At 37.6% G+C, this 21,247-nt stretch overlaps 1 protein-coding gene across 1 annotated transcript in view; it reads right to left on the bottom strand.

Moving 5' to 3' along the window:
* Positions 1 to 762: 762 nt before the first annotated feature.
* LOC117294708 (slit homolog 2 protein-like) overlaps positions 763 to 21,247 on the bottom strand; it is a 119,551-nt gene continuing 99,066 nt past the window's right edge. The window contains exons 16-30 of the mRNA XM_033777220.1: positions 16,025 to 16,096; positions 15,333 to 15,404; positions 14,854 to 15,017; positions 13,844 to 13,976; positions 12,808 to 12,876; positions 11,625 to 11,696; positions 10,134 to 10,205; positions 9,789 to 9,860; positions 8,647 to 8,813; positions 7,868 to 8,084; positions 6,561 to 6,700; positions 5,693 to 5,786; positions 4,093 to 4,835; positions 3,390 to 3,590; positions 763 to 1,877 (exon numbers count right to left, since the gene is read on the bottom strand). Of these exons, the coding sequence (XP_033633111.1) occupies positions 1,624 to 1,877; positions 3,390 to 3,590; positions 4,093 to 4,835; positions 5,693 to 5,786; positions 6,561 to 6,700; positions 7,868 to 8,084; positions 8,647 to 8,813; positions 9,789 to 9,860; positions 10,134 to 10,205; positions 11,625 to 11,696; positions 12,808 to 12,876; positions 13,844 to 13,976; positions 14,854 to 15,017; positions 15,333 to 15,404; positions 16,025 to 16,096 (2,542 nt within the window). The 3' untranslated portion in view covers positions 763 to 1,623. The remainder of the gene's footprint in view (positions 1,878 to 3,389; positions 3,591 to 4,092; positions 4,836 to 5,692; positions 5,787 to 6,560; positions 6,701 to 7,867; positions 8,085 to 8,646; positions 8,814 to 9,788; positions 9,861 to 10,133; positions 10,206 to 11,624; positions 11,697 to 12,807; positions 12,877 to 13,843; positions 13,977 to 14,853; positions 15,018 to 15,332; positions 15,405 to 16,024; positions 16,097 to 21,247) is intronic.

The following is a 21,247-nucleotide window of genomic DNA, read 5'->3' as shown; positions in this document are numbered from 1 at the left end:
GGTTTTTCACTTGTCATCTGCCAGAATGTAGAAGCGCAATATAAATGATTTGTTTGTGTTAAAGTTCGACTATAGCGCAAAGAAACAACTAGCCCCTTTCTGTAGTGTGGTGTTCTTGCAATTAAACTATTGCAACTCAGTTGTTTCGTTGGTGCAGTACGACGATCACAACCACCAGAAGGTGACCAGCAAAAAAACGTAGGCGTGGTTTGTTGGGTCTTTCCTATTTTTAAGTAGCTCCAAGGTGCAAAGGAGCGACATTTTTAGCCCGTTACAGCGGCAGTTGAGCCAACATTACCAGAGCCAGAGCTGTATGTTTGTCCTGAACTGTCAAGGAATGCCCGGTAGGAAATTAGATGAGAAAATACGGACCATCCTCTTCCTCCTTGCAAATCCTATCACAGACAGTCAATTGATTTTCTGATGAAAAGTCAACACATACCATCCTCCCCATAGGGGCGAGTCCCCCCTGGCAGCACACCTCGAGGGTTCGGCAAATAAACACCTGCCTACTACAACAACTCCCCCGGGGAAGCTACACCCTATTGCTGTATGTTATCATATTGGACTTTATTACTTTTTTTTGTGCAACTCGAGTGCTTCAATCTCTTCTGGTTTGCGGGTCGCTCGACTGGCGGTCATAAACTCGGCCCAAACACACAACCATTTTATGTTAAGAGTGTCATGGATTTGTTTTGTTTGATCAAGGCATAATGTAACAGTGTGTATTTGGCATGATAATCATTATCATTACTTTTTGACTTCTTTTCAATTTCATTCATTAAAACTCGAGGGTTGTCATGGTCCGGATTTAACTGAAGATTAAACAAAAAGGTATTATTTATGATGCTTATAAAATAACTTTATGAAGTACATCAGATGTGAAGTATTTTGTCTCTTTTGTGTGAGTGTGAGTGACTCTAGTCAAAGAAGACTTTAAGACAACATGAACATATTTTTTTTTTGAATAGAAAGAACAAATACCAAGTGAATGAAGGGAATAGGTAGAGTGAGGTTTGGGCTTTACGACAGAAGGACCAATTTCAAAGAGCTGCTGAAACAAAACATATCGCCTAATAAGTTCTGCAATATTATTTGGTTTTAACAATACACTGATGTGTGTACGGCACTTTATACTCTTTATACACTTTCTAGAGTGCTGTGAAAAAAAGTTGTAAAATCACCCAGTTTGCACTGTTATCTTGATTAAGTTATTTCAACATTTAAAATCCTTAATATATTATTCATTACAGTTGTGTTTTAAAAAAGGGGAAAGTGTCTTATCAAAACCAACTCAAAACCTTATTAGGCTATTGAGTAGGATCTGAGAGTAACACCATGTTTGAAATAAAGGTGTTATTTTCACCATAAAAAGCCCCAGAATCAACTGCCTGACCGTTTTTAACATACATTATTATAATATAAAGCCATTCAGAGAATCCAGGATCCAAATTCACATATAATAAGATCACTACAGCATAGAAAATAATATCTACAAAAATAGCTCACATTTTGCAAAAGCATTACAGATTGTTGTTGTTTTTTTGTGTATTTTTGTTTTTTCAGAATAATAACTTTATACAAATTTATAGTGTTCTTCCATCTCAACCCAAAGGTAAAATATTAAATTGGCCCTTTAAAAATGTCCAGTCTCTTGACGCATGCTTGGCAGGCGCAACTCCGAACCAGTTTAACCTTGTGTCGGATGGTGGTACCGTCGTCGCAGTGCAACGTCATTATCCTGGTGCGGACCCGCTGCGGTGTGCAGCAGGAGATGCCGCACTCCCCGCTGCAGTCCAAGTCGGACACGGACTCTCGGCTGCTGCAGCTCCCCTCCTCGACTTTCTTTGTTCGTCTCTCTCCCATGCATGTTGTTCCTGTGAGGGGGAGTGTATTGATACAATTATTACACAATTTGAACTTAGAGGGGCACATCTCCCCAGTCGTGACACTTGTGTCCTGAAGCAAGACACTTAACCATTGCAAGACAATTAACCATTGCTTCGTCCTTCGGATGGGACGTAAAGCCGTTGGTCCCATGTGTTGTGTAAAGCATATAAAAGAACCCAGTGCACTTATCGAAAAGAGAAGGGGTTCGCCCCGGTGTTCCTGGCTGTGGCTGCTATATGCGCCGTAGCACCCTGTAAACCCTTATAAGGTGCTAACTAATTTGGTCTCAGAATTCATCACTGCAATAACCTATCTTTCTGAAAGTTTGTATACACTCAGCGCCTTGAGTACTTTGTTTGGTAGATACGTGCGCTATATAAGACTTTGATATTATTGTTATTTATATAACTGCCCCAAAATCTCTCAAATTCAAGCTGTTTTAAATTACTTTTTTGTATGAGATATCTTAGAACATTTGAACCTTACCTAAGACGGTCATATTACCCTGAAATCTTAGCTGTCTGGACCTATTCCTTATTTTTCTAATTTGGATTTGTTTGTTTTGAGAGATTGTAGGACGGCCATTTCAAGGTGAGGTCTACATTTATCTGAATAGTGCTATCAAACCCAAATCAACTACCACCAGGGGTATGCTGTAACTTACATCTGAGGCAAAATTAAACAGGAAACCAGTCACTTCTATAGGGTACAAGTAGCATGTTATTTAAATGGTAACCGTAATTCTGGTAAGCATAATTGCTTAGCTACTTGATGTGATTGATCAACTCTACAAAACTAGTACCATGTTATTGAACTAACTTTCTTTTTTAAAGATGTTAGGTTTGCATCGGGATAAAGAATAGTAATTTTTGTTTTACCCTCACACAGATGTTTGTAAGCATTGTATATTGTGGAGAATTCACAGGCATATTACTCGGGTGGAATTCAAATCCGAGTTCAAATCCTATGTTTTGGTATCGCAATGATTTAAAGGCAGTGGACACTAATGGTAGTTACTCAAAATAATTATTAGCATAAAACCTCACTTGGTAATGAGTAATGGGGAGAGGTTAATGGTATAAAACATTGTGAGAAACGGCTCCCTCTGAAGTGACGTAGTTTTCGAGAAAAAAGTAATTTTCTACAAAATTTGATTTCGAGACCTCAAGTTTAGAATTAGAGGTCTCGAAATCAAGCATCTGAAAGCACAAAACTTCGTGTGACAAGGGTGTTTTTTTCTTTCATAGTTATCTCGCAACTCCGACAACCAATCAAGCTCCACAGGTTTGTTATTTTATGCATATGTTGAGATACACCAAGTGAGAAGACTGGTCTTTGACAATTACCAATAGTGTCCAGTGTCTTTAATAGATGTTAAATTTGCATTCCTTTACTGTTTTTTTTCCACAGCACTCAGGAAGGTACTTAGTATACAGTGCTAAGGCACATTGGTTTAAGGGTATCAGAGAGTGGGTACAAACCAAAATTAAATAACTTACTTCTGTTACACATATTTCCCATCCAACCATCCTGGCAGTCACAGGTGTAACTAGTGTCTGTCTTCTTGCAGAATCCGTGTTCACACATGTTATTCTCACAGGGGTCGTGTGTTTCAAGACTCGGGCATCCCCCAGAAACTCCTGGTTCAGAACCCTGTGGTGCTATCGGCTGGCCATTGACAAAGAAGCCACTCATACATCCTGTCAAACACAACACAATTACATCAATTAATCAACCACAGGGGAAACTGACTGGATAAATTTGAAATCATTTGGGGTTGAACAAGAATACTTTAGAGCGATATTTGAACCTATGGTAGGACGTTCTGGTGCCATAGGGAAATCTGTCTACAAAGATTCTGTCTTCCATTTGGAAGATCTACATGGAGTGAAGGAGGTTGGTTTAAAAGAGGGAGCTATCAGAGTTAGTTTGTACACAATTGACCATACAAGGGGGGGGGGGGTAACCCCAAACTACAAGGAGCTTCGGGGAACAGTATCAACAGGACTAGAGAAGAGGATTAAGGAGGTTGGTTTCTTCAAATATCCAAAGAAAAAAAAGCTACTTTTTATCTCCAAGTAGTCAACATTTACTAACTATTATTGCATATTTAAAAATACCACTGCTTATGAAGTGCTATAATTATAGCAGCTGATTAAAAGTTCCCTAACTATAAAGAACAGATAATGAGTATCTAGCTACCATGGAAACTTGATCCATTTCTGAGATGCCACTGCCGAACTGCACCCTCTTTCTCTTTACTCGGCGCGCCACCGATGTACATGAGGTTATCCAAGCCCAGGAACGGGCTCTCGCCCTCGTTGGTGGCGTTCTGCACCTCGTTGTCGTTGATCTTCAAAGAAATGTTCCTCTGCAACACAATGACCTGAACTCTCTGGAATTCCCCGTTGTTGAGGTCCTGATCGCCGAACATCGTCGCGGCGGGGAAGTTCCCGGCGTCGAAGCTGACCCTGATGTGACCCCGGAAGAGCTCGATGGCGAGGTGGTCTGCCTCCCCGGTTTTTCCGTAATACAATAATATGCCATTCTCCTCCGTGGTAGCGAAGATGACCGTTATATTGACGGTGCTGGAGAACTCCGGAGCCGTCCTGCTGATGTAGGCGTCCTGTTGAGAGAAGGTCATACTGGTTGGGATCTCGCATTTGTTACCCATGTAGCCAGGCAGGCAGCGGCATCCGAACTCGTCGCTGTCCTCAAAGCACAGGGCATTATTCTGACAGTCGTGACCCTGACAGGGGGACGTCTGGGGAAAGACCACGATGGGTTGGTCGGAGCAGAACTGACCGACGTAACCGGGCGTGCAGCTGCAGATGAACTGACTCAGCTCTTGCCTGCACTCGCCACCATTTTCGCAAGGGTGGGAGCGGCAATCCTGGTAGGATTCAGAACAGTTGATTCCTTGGAAACCCGTCAGGCATTCACACCTGAAAACATGAGGTTAGATTTAATTAGCTTCTATTAAAGCCATTGGACCCTTTCGTACATAAAAAAAATAAAAGTTCACAGATTTACAAATAACTTACAGGGTTTACAGAAGGTAATGGTGAAAGACTTGTCTTGAAATATTATTCGATGAAATGCTTTACTTTTTGAGAAAACAGTAAATCAATATCAATTCTCGATAGCGAGAATTACGGATTTATTTTAAACACATGTCATGACACGGCCAAGCGCGCAGATACAAGGGTGGGTCTTTCCGTTATTTTCTCCCGACTCCGATGACCGATTGAGCCTAAATTTTCACAGGTTTGTTATTTGATATAGAAGTTGTGATACACGAAGTGTGGGCCTTGGACAATACTGTTTACCGAAAGGGTCCAATGGCTTTAAAATGAGAGGAATTATGTCAGTGGTGGAAATAGAATAAGTAGGCCTTTGCATAAAGCAATATTCTCATTTTACAGGAGAAACAGCACCAGTGCTCGCTTCGCACAAATGTGACAATGGTTAGATATTTGGCTAAGGCCATACGTTTGTGAGTAGAGCTGTTCAATTGATTCTTAAAAAAAAAAAAAGTTCAAGTGTATTTCAGTTGCTTAGAAAAGGTACTGGAAACTTTCTAGTCAAATTCAAAGAACAAGACAACTGAAACAACATTGATGTAAACAAACTAAAAGTTATTTTTGTCAGTTACAATGAAATGGTACAAGTTTTTTGTTATCTGGGTTTATCTTCCTTTATCTTGTCAGGGACTCAAGCTGTATAGCTAGAAGCTCTTTCTGGTTAATTTAATTTCATTACCAGAAAGATGGGAATACCAAGGAAAACACTTTTTTCTTACCGGTAGCTGCGTCCAAGATCGTAGCAGACACCACCATTTTGACATGGGTTGGTATTTGGGGCACACAGATCCTTGTCCACTTCACAGAATGAGCCTTCAGAAACAGAGTCAAAGAATAGTTGGATTTGATTACAAACATTTTTATGAGACGTTGAAGTTCTTATTTAAGATGAATGATACAAATGTTTTGATTATTAAAGAAAAAAACACAAAGGGAAACAGACTGGGTGAATTTTTCATTCAATACTGAACCCAAAACACAAAGGTTAGTCCCAAAAAGTGTTCTGGGTTCTGGCACACCACCAAGTTTAGTACACATAACCTACAGCTTAATGTTCCATTTGACTGACAAAGCAGTTAAATGGTAAAGTATCTTGCTCATTTCATTTCATTTCATTTCTTTTATTTGTCTCGGATCAATACAAAAGACAATGACATTCAAAAGGACACAAATGCCACTACCGGGACTCGAACCCCACAGTCTGCTGTTGGAAAACACCCGAGCTTGAGTCTAGTTTTCTTTCGTAATTGGCCACGACAAAGCACATTATTTTGATAAAACAGGTTTTCGAGGTTGTGGATTAAAATCATTAAAAAAAATTAATTTATCTGCATGTTTTATTTGAAACTGTTTATAAAGTAAGCAGAGCCAACAGCAATTTTCCAGCACTTTTTCAAGTGGTTACAATCCATACCATTAATAAATCTAAGAACAGAGAGCGTAAAAATAGGATTGATCTCATGGCTCTGCTTACCGCAAAATTCTGTGCTTACCGAACCCTGCAAAAAATAACTCTATGGGATGTAAGCACAGAATTTCGCGATTAGCAGAGTCATCAAGTGTGGACAGGTGGATTTCTTTGTTTACCTGAGTAGCCGAGACTACAGAAGCAGGTGTATGCATTGATACCGTCCTCACATATCCCATCGTTCAGACACCGATGCTGTTTACAGTCATCAATATTAACTGCACATAGATCACCCTCAAAGCCAGCTGCACACTCACATCTAGATCAAACAAAATGAGCGTTGCAACTTTAAATACAAAACTTACTTTAAGTGACAGTATGACTTTGGTAATTTCCCCCCCAAAGAGAAAATGACTGTACAAACTTACTTGGTATTAAGAGCAATGGAAACTCGTTGATATTATAAAACAATGAAGGAAACAATACCCTTTAAATAGAGTTTTGAAGAAAGGGGTAATATTTTACCAACAAGTTTGAACTTGAGAAAGGCTTCAGTCAAACTACCAAGTCACACGTACCGTATGTGACTGGTATCCTACTAATTTGTGCTAAGCTGAAATTTGTTGGCAGTATTTTCTAATTAAGCAGCTCTATGAAATTGGAGCCTCAAGGTGTACTAACTTATTGTTTTAATGATACTAACAATCGGTTTGTAAACCACAAGGGAAACCGACAGGGTTACTTTTCATTATACAAAATGTATGTCTCCAAACTTTGTCAACATTTGTTTGGGGGTACCAGTCAGAACCCATTCATCCTCTTAAGGGAAGGTACACATTTGGTAGTTGTCAAAGACCAGTGTCCTCACTTGGTGTATCCCATCATAAGCATAAAATAACAAGCATGTGAACATTTTGGCTCAATTGGTCATCGAAGTTGCGAGAAAATGATGAAAGAAAAAATACCCTTGTTGGACGAATTTGTGTGCTTTCAGGTAGGAATAAAACACTTCTAGCTAGAAGTCTTTTATTATTTTAGTGAGAAATTAACTCCTTCTCAAAAACTACGTTACTTCTGAGTGAGTGGTTTCCCACAATGTTTTATACTACAATCAGCTCTCTAATGCTTGTTACCAAGTCAGTTTTTAAGTTAATATTTGTTTTGAGTAATTACCAAACGTGTACCTTCCCTTTAACAACCATAATGGGCATAAACCACACCCAAGTTTACAATACAATCTTGCAAGCAGAAGCCAGGGGATCGCTTTAAAGAGATGCAACTTTGTTTTCTTCAAATATCAAGTTAAATCACAAAGGAATCTTGCTGACTTAATTTTGAACTTTGCATGGTGTGAGTATAATTAGGTGAAGTTTGCAGTAGCACCATGTGTTAATCTCTTTTGAACAAGTCTTGGTTTCTGAAAAGAACCGGTGGTTGGGTACATTTTGGTAAATTCTGCTTATCCTCAGAGTAGTCTTTGTCTTACCGGAACCCTCCATTATTAAGGTTGTGGCATGATCCTCCGTTCAAGCACGCTTCTTCCTCGCAAGCGTTGAGTTCCACCTCGCAGTTGCGACCCTTGAACCCTTCCTGGCATTGGCAAAGGTAGCGCTCCGTCAGGCTGATGGTACACACAGCGTTATTCTCACAAGGACTGGAGAGGCACGGGTCGCATTTAGCCTGGATAGCTACATCTGGCTCTTCTGTGAATTACAGTTAAAGATATTTACTTTAACAACTAATAAATTGCAAACTTTCTACAGACGATGTTAAACTTGAGAACAAAATAATCAATCAAACATGTGGTACACACACCTATACTGCCATCCAAGTGAACACTAAAATTGTAAAGATTAAGATTAAGGTTATTATTATATCATTATTTTTATGTATTTCCATCAATGAAACAAAGGATGCCTCTTAAGGGACCTTATTCACTGTACATGGGATCTGTACACATTTAAAAAGTCAAAAGTAAGGCTTTTTAGACCCTTTTCACGCTATCCTTTATAAATGTTAGTACCAAAAGTAAATATGGAGGAGAAACAGCCTTTCCCGCTCAAACTTTATTATCCTTTTTACACATTTTTGTATGAGTTAAAAAGAAAATTTATAAAAATGCTTTAAGAATCTGAAAATAACTGAAATTAATACTTTGTAATGCTTCTGGATAGCTCAATTTAAGACTTTTAAAAAAGACTTAAAGAGATTAGCAGAAACCCTGCTGTAGCTCAAAAATGTTAAAGAAACACCAAAATATTTTACCACTGCAGAGGAAAGATCTTGACGGAGCAGTAAGGATGAGTTTCCCTCTCAGGTCGTACGGATCAGCACACTTTGCGATTCCTGGCTCCTTAAACCCATCTGCTTTCACCCAGTCCGATAACCACCTCAGCTTACAGTCACAGTAAAGAGGGTTATTACCAAGGGCACTGTATTGGGACAAAGTAAAATCATCGTTAAACAGACGGACATTTGAATCGGGGGTGCAGATTAATTCACTTTGGTTGCACCCATATACACCGATGTGTGTTTAGCAAAGTTATACTTAGTACCAGGCAATCTGGGTGGTCTAGTTGGTAAGGCACTCCTCTAGAATTGTGAAGGTTGTGTAATGTATGCCTGTGATTTGTTTTCAAAGAGCTCAGGAAAGTACTGATTATACCGTGCTAACACACATCAGTGTATATTATGAGTAATACCAACATTATTATAAATGCATCATGATGAAAATATCCTTTGGTTGCATAGGGTTTAAATCCTACAAAGCTAATCGGTGATCTCACAATGACTAGAATAAGTATTGTCCTCTATTAACTGAATCACAACTTAACGATTTTGTGCAATTCGTAGATTTTGTAGATGTTAAAACCAATATTTGTATAAGAGAGATTGGTTATAGTGAGCTTGGTGTTTAATCTCTTTGGGAGCTTAACCAAACTCGTGACCAAACTCGTCCATTTTGCTTATTAACCAACTGGTTTGGACTAGGTTTAACTGTGTTCAGCTAGGTTGAAATTATAAACCAGTTGGTTTCTGTCCATTTTCCATTTTAACTGTGTTTAACTAGTTTATCAACTGGTTTTCAACTAGTTCCAGTTAAACCCAGTTTAACTAGGTTCAACTGGAATTTTGACCTTGGGTAGGAAGAAAAGTATACTACTAAGGAGAGAAAATAAACTCGAAAATGCAAGACAATGAAAATAGAAATCCTAGAACACAGATGTTGTACAATGCATGTGGTCAGTCTTGGTTCACCCATCATGTTATGATTTAATTTCAAGCTAATGAAACTAAACCAAAACCACAATATTGGTAACTAAAAGTTTCACAACATTAGTTGGGCGATCAAAAAAAGTTTAACCAATGTATATAAAAAAGAACTAGTCTAAACAGTACCAACTCACATGTGACTAAGAGAATGGAGGTCGTTGAAAACACCATCGGGGATCGTCGAGAGGTCATTGCCCTGGAGTGACCTTTATCAAGATTAAAAAGAAACAAAGTTGTAAAATAATGATGAAGCATTGCGTGAGAGAGACAGGAGACAAAATCAACCTTCGCTCCCTAAAGACAACTCTCCTGAATCACTGGCGAACGTACACACAGACAAAAAACAAAACAAATATAGGAGAAATAATTCTGGTTGAACACAAATGTCAAACAGCCAGTCATGGACAAGTTATATGAGTGGAGGAAATGCCTTATTTAAGACGGCAGGAGAAGTAGAAAAATGGAAAGGGGAAACTTACAGGATTCTTAATGAGCTCAATCCACTGAAGGTCCCTGGTGGTATACAGGCAATGCGATTATAACTCAGGATACTGTAGTGGGGGTGAAAAAAATGTTAAGAACGTGGTCAGTAAGAAAGAGAGCTTTCAACACTCCTGACTGTGTGTACAATGGGTCTACTGTTGGCGCTTTGCTTGGAAGGGTAGACATGTCTGCCATATCATGGCAAAGGTTTAACGAGTCGGGTCTCCTTGAGGAGCGATTTCACCTGTTTTGTTTGACAAAATGCATTTTGCCCACTGGTTGGTTGATTTCAGAGATATTTGAGAGTTGGTGTCCACTTGCGAACGCTGCGGCCAGATAAGCGGTTGGTGCCTGCTGTATAACCTCGCTGAACGTGGATGGATTCAACATGGAAATACCACGACAGTTTGTTGCCGTTTTTTTTTTTACAAAGATACACTGCATTCAGCTGAAACCTTTCACAAGTGACTTTTATTGTATCTTTCTTTTAATAAAGACTGTATAAAATATAGCCAGTACTGGGGGTATTTTTGCTTGTTTTGTCTCCAATGCAAATTCACATGAAAGAAACTGGGACTACACAGGCAATTGTGATATAGCTTTGCCTGTTTTGGATAATATGTAGGAAGTTACTATTACTGTTAATTTGCAGTTACACCATGTGCAGATCTATTTTGGGAGGAGTCTTAACTCTAAAAATAGCAGTTGTTAATTTGGTCTCAAATTTTCAACAGTATTCTTTGCTCATCTTCATCCTCGTATCTATCCTCCTGAAGACAAGTCAAGTACTGGTTCAGTTGAAATGTCAAGACCATAACAGCAGCTCTTCTCTGTGCCAACACTCCTCTCTACACACATGGTGGAACCCTCAAGTTCACTAGTAATAGTTACTTCCTTAGGGAAAAATAGGTCTCACCATGCGTGCAATGCTTAAAATTGCACCCTGCACATAAACAGTACCGATACCCAAAACTTACGACAACGATTTAAAAGAACACATTGCCTTGGATCGGACGAGTTGGTCTATAAAAAGTGCTTGTAACCGTTTGATATAAAATGTACATAGTTAGAAAGATGTTTTAAAAGTAGAATACAATGATCTACACAAGTATGCTTCGAAATTGCGTGGTTTTCCTTTTACCTCGTCGACTAACTTGGTCGGCCATTTATGGGAGTGAAATTTTTGACTTCCATAAATGGCCGACCGTGTTAATTCGCAAAGTAAAAGGAAAACCACGCAGTTTCGAGGCAAATGTGTGTAGATCATTATATTCTACTTTTGAATTATCTATCTAACCATATACATTTCATAACAAACGGTTTCAAACGCTTTTCAACGACCAACTCATCCAATCCAAGGCAACGTGTTCCTTTAATGCGAATGATGAGGTCAGGGCCCAATTTCATAAAGCCAGTAAGCACAAAAACTTGGATTGATCAGAGAACATGTCTGATTGATGAATACTCATAGTTGATATTATACTTACAGAGTTGAGAGCTTGGTCATGTTGGCAAATGCATTGTCTGGAAGCATCGTAATCAAATTGGTGCTCAGATCCCTATAAAAAACAGAACACAGTTTGTGTTATAACTATCAACTTCACTGACAAACCAAACTAAATCGAATTTGCTTAATCAAAGTTTTGTTACAGGTTAGAATGGAAGCCGATAAAAAAAAAACAATTTATTTATATTTGGTTCGCGGTTACACCATGTGTGTATCTACTTGCCAGGTAGAGTTTGTTCTTAGAGAACTGTCTTGCTATATTCTACTGCCGCGGAGTAGATAATCGGAGGTTCGGGAGACTTCTCAGTTGTGAAAAGAACTGTCTGCTTTTTAACTATTACCAGGGCGGATGGTATAGAAAATAGACTGGACTACTACTTTAGCTTATAGGATCGTAATTAACTGTACTGCCGCGGAGTCAGTTCTGAATTGGTCTCAACGTTTCGACTAGCTTGCTCTAGTCATCGTCATAAGTCTTTGTCTTACCGGGAAACAATTAAGACCAAACAAATATCAGAATTTGAAAAATCTATGACAGATGTTGGGAGGAATGTTTTCAGAAAGTGGAGGATTGAAATTAAAGTATACTGTTGAAGAGGCACAAGAAAGAGGCCGGTGTGGCAGGAGAGTCTTTCCCCCATACAGCCAACAGTTTGAAACATCCTTCTTCAGCCAACATCAATTTCCTATATGGGGTACAGAATCTCTGGGAACAGGTTTCCCTGGGACATGGGCCCCCCTAATTGAAAAGGGTAAGCATACACTAACAAATACACTAACAAATATGCTCCCTAAAAAAAAACAGAGAAAAAAAAATACAAAAAGTAATTGTGCTCAAAGCTACATTTTGTGTACAAGAAAAGAGAAAGGGGTGGGGGACTAAACAATTCTCTAAATTAAATACCAGTGAACAATTTTCCTTGTATATCATGGCAAATTGCTTGACAAAATGTATCACTAAAAAAAAAATCTTTTCAATAATAAGCATTCAGTGTGCACAACACTTGTGCAGTCTCAAAATTTTAGCAATTCAAGATTGCTAGACGAAATTATTCCGCAAATACTGATGTCTCTGAAAGGGGGAGTGCGTGTCTCAGAAAGTTTTTTTGATGAGTCATGTTAGACAGTGCTCTTTACTAAGTAAAGACCACTGTTATACTTACAGTGTGTGGAGACTCTTTTGACCTGTCATTCCTTCAGGGATAGTTATCAGCTGGTTAGAATCCAAGTATCTAAAGTAAAGAAACAGAAAAACCATTGAATTGGCAAGCAGCCTCCTGAAGACAGACAGAGCATACTGTCCGAAACGTTGAGTCCTACGATTCTTCTCAGAACTACCACTCACAAGAGATATACTACATGGTGTCATTGCAAGCCACCATGCAAACCTTCAAGTCTGGGTTGGTCGAAAACTTATTTAACCTCTTCTTTGAATAAAACATCATCTTAAAGGCAGTGAACACTATTGGTTATTACTCAAAATAATTATTAGCTTAAAACCTTACTTGGTAACGAGTAACAGGGAGAGGTTGATAGTATGAAACATTGTGAGAAACAGCTCCCTCTGAAAAAACGTAGTTTTCGAGAAAGAAGTTATTTCCACAAATTTGATTTCGAGACCTAAGAATTAGATTTTGAGGTGACCTCAAAAACGTGATCTAAAACGAGGTCTTGAAATCAAATATCTGAACACACAACTTCGCGTGACAAGGTTGTTTTTTCTTTCATTACTATCTCGCATCTTCGACGACCAATTGAGCTCAAATTTTCATAGGTTTTTGATTTATGCATATGTTGTTGAGATACACCATGTGAGAAGACTGGTCTTTGACAATTACCAATAGTGTCCAGTGCCTTTAAAAACTTACCCTTGTGCACTTTTACACTGACCTCATACCTCAACAATATTTTCGTTTACTGTATCCTAAGCAATATAGCTTACAACACATTCATCAGACCTCTGAGTTTGGTTTTCAAGAAACTTTATGCATCTTATCTTGCAAACATCTGACACCCAGATTCCTTTTTTTTGGGGGGGTGGGGGGAAGTGGCAGCAGAGGGAACCCCTTAAGGGGATACAACTTTTCCCTTTGCTCAGCACCAAACTATTTTTTACGTCAACCCAGTTGCTGTTTAATACTTCTCAAAATTAACCTTTACAAATTTAAAACAATCACCCTCAATTGACAAGATACTCACATCTCTGTAGCAGTCAGGGGTATGTTTCTTGGTGGGGATGTAAGTTCTTTTCTGCTGCATCTTACTACTGTGCCACTGCAAGCACACTCCCTCGGGCAGGCAATGGAAGGCAGGCAACTGTTCAGGTTGTTCTCTGTGGAAAGAAAACCAAAGGGTTTGAATCTTAATCAGAAAATAATTATTTTGATTAGGCCTGGCGGACTAGTGCAGTTAGTGTCATAGTAGTGTATATTGATTGCTGAGTCGAGTCACAACTATCGCTTTTTCAACCAGTCGGTTAATCGTGCCGTCACGACAACTACAAAAATAGTCGCCACTACCTATTTAGTGAACCAGTTGTGTTGCTCAGGACTATTCAGGACAACATAGTTTACTTACAAAACACAATCAGACATCAGCGACACAACCCTCAATCCTTGCAGCAAACATTATGCAGCAATATATTATTTGGTTTGCGGTAACACCACGTGTATTACCGCAAACCAAATGGTGTTACTGCAAACCAAACATATATTGATACCTCACCATGCAATGCCTCAAATCCTATATAAATATTAGTCACAAACTTTTTGAGGCGTGAATAGTCTAGAGTACTAAAATTTCACTAGTTGCCCAGCCGTAGATTTCACAAAGAGTTATGACTCGTCTTATCTCGAGTTAGGACGAGTAACTCGTCTTAACTTAGGATTAATCTTAAGGTCTGCATGCTACAGTGCAGGGTTGGGACTCGTTCTAAAGTCATAAGATCAATCTTAAGTTAGGGAGAGTTTTGTGAAATCGACGGCTGGTCTAATTTTATTCATGGAAGAAACTTCCTACATAGCTCAAAAGCAACACTGGACCGCAGACCTAGGGGCCAGTGATCTTTAAAATCCCTGGCCTCTTAGCATCGAGCCAGTAATCTCAAAACTGGATAAGACAGGTGGTTTTATGTTTTCCAATTGATAGATGCAACAATTAAGATCTATTCAAATGACTCTCATGTTGATGCGAGTATTGTAAAATCTTACCATCACAAGTGAAGTCAGCCTTTTGCAAGCCAGCAAGAGGCACATCTCTTAGGTTCTCTGGTGATTGGCAGATGGGGTCGCCGGTAAAGACACTCCGAGAGTTCAGCCACTCCGGTAACCATGACATGTGACAGTTACAATTCAAAGGGTTGCCCATTAGATTCCTATAAAAAAAATATAAAAAAACAGCAACCATAAATATTTTTAGAGGGGATATTAAAAAACATTAGTTTGAAGACAGATTATGTTGTATTTGCATACAAATGCTTAAAGGCACTGAACACTATAATTACTCAGAAAAATAATTGGCAGCATAAAAACTTACCTAGAAACAAGCTATGAAGTAACTTTTAGTTTTTGAGAAAAAGGTAACTTCTCTCTCAAATAATAAATAATTAAGACTTCAATAAGTAATAGTAGTAATAATAATAACAGTTATTTGAGCACTCTGCAGATCATTCTTCAGCTCAAATACTTACACTGTGGATAGTTCTTTCAGAGAATCAAATGCTCCTGATGTTATTGTGCTGATGCCATTGTCATACAGAGCACTGGGGGAAACAAAATAAGGAAAGAAATTAACAAGAATGTTAACTGCCTCGAAATCTCACCAAATATTCATGTGTTTTGCAGGACTAGGGACACTGTGCTTTATCACATGTTATGCCTTTTTTGTTTTACAATGTTCTTTATAATGCAATCAGTTCCAATCAATTCTTAAACAGTCGATCTTTTTGCTGAAAAGAGAGGGGGCTGGCTGCACAACTTACAGTTTTACCCGATTTAACTAGTAAATTCTATATTTCTCTACTAAAAAGGATGATTTAAACACTTAACAATCCTCACAGGTGCTAGGATATTACTCCTCCACGCAAACAGTGTTCAGAACATGGCCATACAAAACATAGAAAAATACATAGGCCTACAGAAATGTGTTGCACCCTCTCTTGTGCAAAGCTAATAATACAAAAATGGAGCTAGAGAGAGGGCTAGAACCACGCAGTCGCGGAAACTGTAAGTTTTTACAGTAAATATGTAAATTAGAAAGTTGCATCGGGCCCATGAACGATTGAGGGGGTACTTGCAAAATTGCATTGTGTTTTTTCTGAAAAATTAATGTTTAAAATAACAAGAATGAGTCAAACATTTTTTTTATATAAATCTAACTCACAGAAGTCGCAGGGATTTCAGTCCAATGAAAGTCTCGTTCCCGATACAAGTAAGTCGATTGGTTCGAAGGTTCCTAAAAGAAGAAACAGAACATCAGTAATTAATGACAATTGGCATGGAGAACAATTAACTTGGGATGTTACTGCGCCGTCAAAACAAATTCGTTTGGTATCTTTACTCTTTGTGATTAATTAGGACGTAGTTCACCGTTCATCAAGCAGTGACAGGCGTTTGTTTTAAAGGGAGTGGTACATCATTGGTAAAAGCCATGAACTGAAAATTATCCATTTTATGCAGATTTTAAAATAGAGACCTAGCCAGGAATCCATCTAATTCGAACAACACTTTTTGACAGATTTACAGCAAAGCCTATTGCTCATTTCAGAAAGCAGCTAAACAGAGAGTTGTGCTTGACAAAGTTTTCTGCTTAGCAAAAATAGAGCAGGAAACCAGTCACAAACATTATACATTTCATGGTATTTTGGCTGGTAACGTATTTCTCCTAAGCACAGATTTGTATGGATTGCCAATGATGTACCTTCTACTTTTTAATGCAGTGTCCATAACATTTTGTGACATACAAAATGTTGGTTAGTATGGTTTGGAACATTTCAGTCTTCACTGTACCAAGTCTTGCCTAATAATAAACAACACGATGCAATTGGAAAAAAAAAATAAAAAATGTCATGTGTCATGTTTCACATTAATATTGTTTAAACATTTTTTTGTTAGATGTGATTTGGGTGTATACTGACAAATCTTACCCAAACCTTAATAGTGTCGTAGTATTGTGTCCGCCATTACCTCAAACAAGCTTAAGAAATTGTTCGTTTCAAATAATGTTATGTATAAATGTACTAAAATTGAATTAACATTTTTTGTTGCTGGCTGAAGGCATTCATCATTTTAGACTGTATTCTAAAGTGGATTTAAAAACAAAACTTGGAACTCCATTCTCAGTAGTTTTAATTGAAAAACAAAAACCTACGTTCTTATTTATCTGCTCAATCACAAGAAGAAACAAAAAAAGGAAACCAGGAGTTGATGAGTAACGTAGTGTTTTTATAATTGTATGCAAATGACGTAATAAAGAGATCACTTGTGTAACTTGTGATTTTTAGTCACGAAACCATGATCGATTACCATAAGACAGGGAGTAATTAAGTTTTGGAGAAAAGAAATCTTCTGTGACAAGAGGAACTCTCTGCAGACGGGGGAATAACCAATTCGGAAAGGACGTCTTGGAAGTCCAGACTTTAATTCAAAGAGACTCATCATCGTGTAATCCTTCTTGTCCAGGATGTAATTATACGCCAATATCTCCAGGATTATTGTGCCAAAAAAACTCAATCTGCTGGCAAAACATGTTTTTCATGTCAGCTTGTGGGTAAACCTATAAAACATTGTGTCCTTTTCTAATTATGTGCGGGGCACACCTTTAAGTTTTTCAATATCATGGGCTTTGGGAAGTTGTGAAGATGAGTACTTCGGAAGGGTTTAGGTTTCTTGATCTTTGTGAGATTTAAGTCTCCCCGAAACCAAAAAGGAAGGAAGGAAGTCACTTTGATGGTGGGTTTGAGGAACTCTAAGGAACTGTTAATTATCCTCTCTGATGCATCTGAACTTTCAGACAAATCAAATGTTGACTTAGGTTGTTATAATGAGCAGCATGTGGAATCCGCACGTTTTTTTTTTTTTTTTTTTTTTTTTGCGACTGTAGACAGAAGTCATAATTACTATTGCCGTCTGGAATGCGAATAAGTTGTTGATTAAAGGTACACAGCACCACTGTCCTCAAAGAAAATGATAAACCAAGTTAGGTTAAGTTTTCCTAATTGCATCCTGATTATAGTATCCATCTTGAAAAGATGTAAAATCTAGTTGTATTGTCTACACAAATCTTAAAATATATATATTTTTTTTTTTTTACTGATGTGGGTGATTGGGTTTAATATGCAATTAAATGTATAAATACCTAGTTTTGGTTTGTCTAAATTCTTAGTTTGATTTTTGGTTTGGTTTCCATTGATTTGTATTGAAATTAGTTTGATTCGAACAAAATGCTTACTTAATTTATATAAATGCTTACTTAATTTGTATTCATGCTTACTTGATTTTGTATTTAATAAATGCTTACTTGATTTATAGAAATGCTCAGCTCTGATTTGTATACATGCTTACTTTCGATTTCTATAATTTTGATACAACTTTTTTTTCAAAACAAATTTGTTGACGATAGAACAGGATTTTACAGTCATTATTTGTTGGAGTTTTTAACCAAAGTGTACTCTCCCTTTAAAGATATCTATCTTGTTCTTGCTGAGTGAGAGCACACACGCAGCCTTCTTATGATGCTGGGTGTGCTTAAGAGGATTGGCGGATAAACCAAAAGCTAATTGCCTGTTGGGATGCAGTGCCGAGTGAGTCTCAATTGATGAAAGATTTGTTTTCAAATTGAAGATTTTTTTATTTTTTTTAAATGTATGATTTGTATTCCGTGGTTGTCTGGATTAATTTAAATTTGGGGAGTGATATGTTGTGTGAAATGAGACCAGTCAAAAATACATGAACAGTTTAATATTAAACTCGGCATAATATTTTATTTATGATGTTATTTCACATGACTGGATAACTATATTTTTTATATAAAAATACTGTTCGATTTGTTGTGTGAAAGACTTCCTAAAACAAGGACAATTGTTTCGTGTTTTTTTTTCCAGAATAAAATCTATGTGCTGTGATTGTCCATTTCCTACAAAATTTCATGTTTAAAGAGTTTTGTGTCAGGTTATACTTTGAGACATACGGATTAGTCATACAAACCAGAACTCAAAAATGTCATTTCTCAAAACAATGCAAACAAAATGCAAACAAAATGCAAACAAAATGCATTTAGTAAAAGTCTTCCTACTTACTTTTGATCAGGAGGGGACTAATCGCTGAATGTTTTATTTTGATTTGGAGTTGTTCAACCCCAAATCATTTTGTGGTTTATTGTTTGATGTTTGAACAACCCACAAACATCTTTGTTCAACCCCAAATCATTTTGTGGTTTATTGTTTGATGTTTGAACCCACAAACATCTTGTTGTACCAAACCCGTTAATGTGAGCCACAACCAATCAACATTTTCACTTACTCCAAACCATCATTACACCTCAAGTTTAAACCTTTGTTATACTTCAAACGAACGAAAGATCAAGATAATTTTAGGACAATGTTAAAAACGTTTCGGCTGGCAGTCTACAGTCCTGTCCATCGAATGTTGATTCAATGAGTTTCATAAACATTAGTCAAACGGAAAGAAGACTTTTAAACAATCTCAAATAAGTTGGACTCGAGCTAGCCACAATTTAAATAGAATCAGGCTCTGGGTCAGAGTCTAATGTAAATTCCCAGTAAATAAAACCCCAGAAAAGTTGTGGAAAATTTTATTTTCGTTTGGGACTTGATACAGTTTTCATAGGAAATATGAACACTTGTTTTATTCCCATGGTTATCTGGCTTAACCCTACTCCCAAGCAGGGGGGTAAATATTCCCGGGTATGGCTAATTCTCATGCGTTTGACAAAGTTATGCAAGTCAAGTGTGAACAGGTCAACCCAGGAATTTCCTGTACAAAATACCTCAAAGTATGAAAGGTGCTTTAAAGGATTTGGGTACCTTTTAAAAATGTCCATAGATTTACACTAAACTTACAGGGTTTGAAGATAATGATAGTGGAAAGCTTCCCTTCAAATATTACTTACTGAGGTGCTGTAGTTTTTGAGAAATGAGCACAACAATGTCATGAAAAAACGTTTGTAAATGCTTAAAATAATTTTCGTCTCATGATACGAAAATTATTTTCATGATATTGTTTTACTCATTTCCCAAAACCTACAGCACCTCAGCACGTAATATTTTCAAGGAAGCTTTCCACTACCGTTATCTTCAAACTGTGTAAGTTTAGTGTAAATCTGTGGACATTGTGTTTTTTGTCCTACAAAAGTTATATAGACCCTTTAAAGTCGAAACTTTAGGGTCCAACTTGGCAACCTTTAAGGATTAAACAAGATGAGTTACATATCTATCTACTGATTATACTTGATCACCTGATGATAAAATATATTTTGTGCATCCAATACATATGGGTTAGTATCAACCATCTCTAACCAGTTTCTAGTTCAGTATTAATTTCATAAAACCTGGTGAATAAATGATCTAGGTTACAATGATGCATTAATCAAGTAAATACAATCGTGAAGTTAAAATAATTATATGATAAAGATGGTTCCCAATCCACGTCATCTTTACGGGCAACTTTGTTTTTTGGTTTTGGTGCTACGTTTATATTTCTTTTCAGCCATGAGCAAGTTCAGGTGGTGACACCAGAAACCATAGAGCACAGGGAGGTTAACTATAATATTGTACCATGCACTGGAGCATGGTCGATAATTGTCAATCCAAGAGCTACGTCACACTTTCTGGTCAAGTCTAGTCACCCGAACTTGCTCTATGGTTCACTGACCAATCCTGCACGGAATCTGTTAGAACTGCATGTCGCAAATGGTAATTAAGAACAGCGCATAATTTTGTCTGATTGTTTGCACGTGAATATGGCCGACTGAACACTGTGTGACGTCATGTGTGGGAACTATCTATGGAGAAAGGTACAGCATTGTCTTTGTAAGTATAATAGTCCACCATTCAAATAGCTGTTGGTTAACAAATCCATTCTGTCATAACATTGTCCCAAATATTATTGACTGGGTAGATGTATTTCATTTTATTTTAGAAGAAAGCATAACAGTATAACAAAAATTGAGATCGTAATTGTTTGCGCAAAATTTCATAAACTTGTTAAGCATTAAAATTCGCGTAGTGAGGAACATACTAGCAGAAACAGGTTACCAGCCGGAAAGTGGTTCCCTTGGAAGAAAACTTATTGAGCAGTGGTCTCATTTGAGTAACTCTGTGAAATAATATCAACATGAGCTCTCTGACAAAATGTATGATTATTTTCTACCTAAAAATCTTACAAAATGAATGATGTACCTTTCTTTTAAATTTTATTATGAATTTTGAGCCAAGTATACCAATCGTCATATTACGTAAAAATTGTTAAAAACCAAACCACAATCCTGCGAATGAAGCTAATAATATACCTACGCTGTTTTTACCATAATATCCTTCCTATACCCATCCACCAAAGTAACACACGGTTATCACTCTACTTTCATCTC

The sequence above is a fragment of the Asterias rubens genome, chromosome 9 (genome assembly GCF_902459465.1).
Source record: "Asterias rubens chromosome 9, eAstRub1.3, whole genome shotgun sequence".
Lineage (NCBI taxonomy): Eukaryota > Metazoa > Echinodermata > Asteroidea > Forcipulatida > Asteriidae > Asterias > Asterias rubens.
This window is presented reverse-complemented; position numbering and strand designations above follow the sequence as displayed.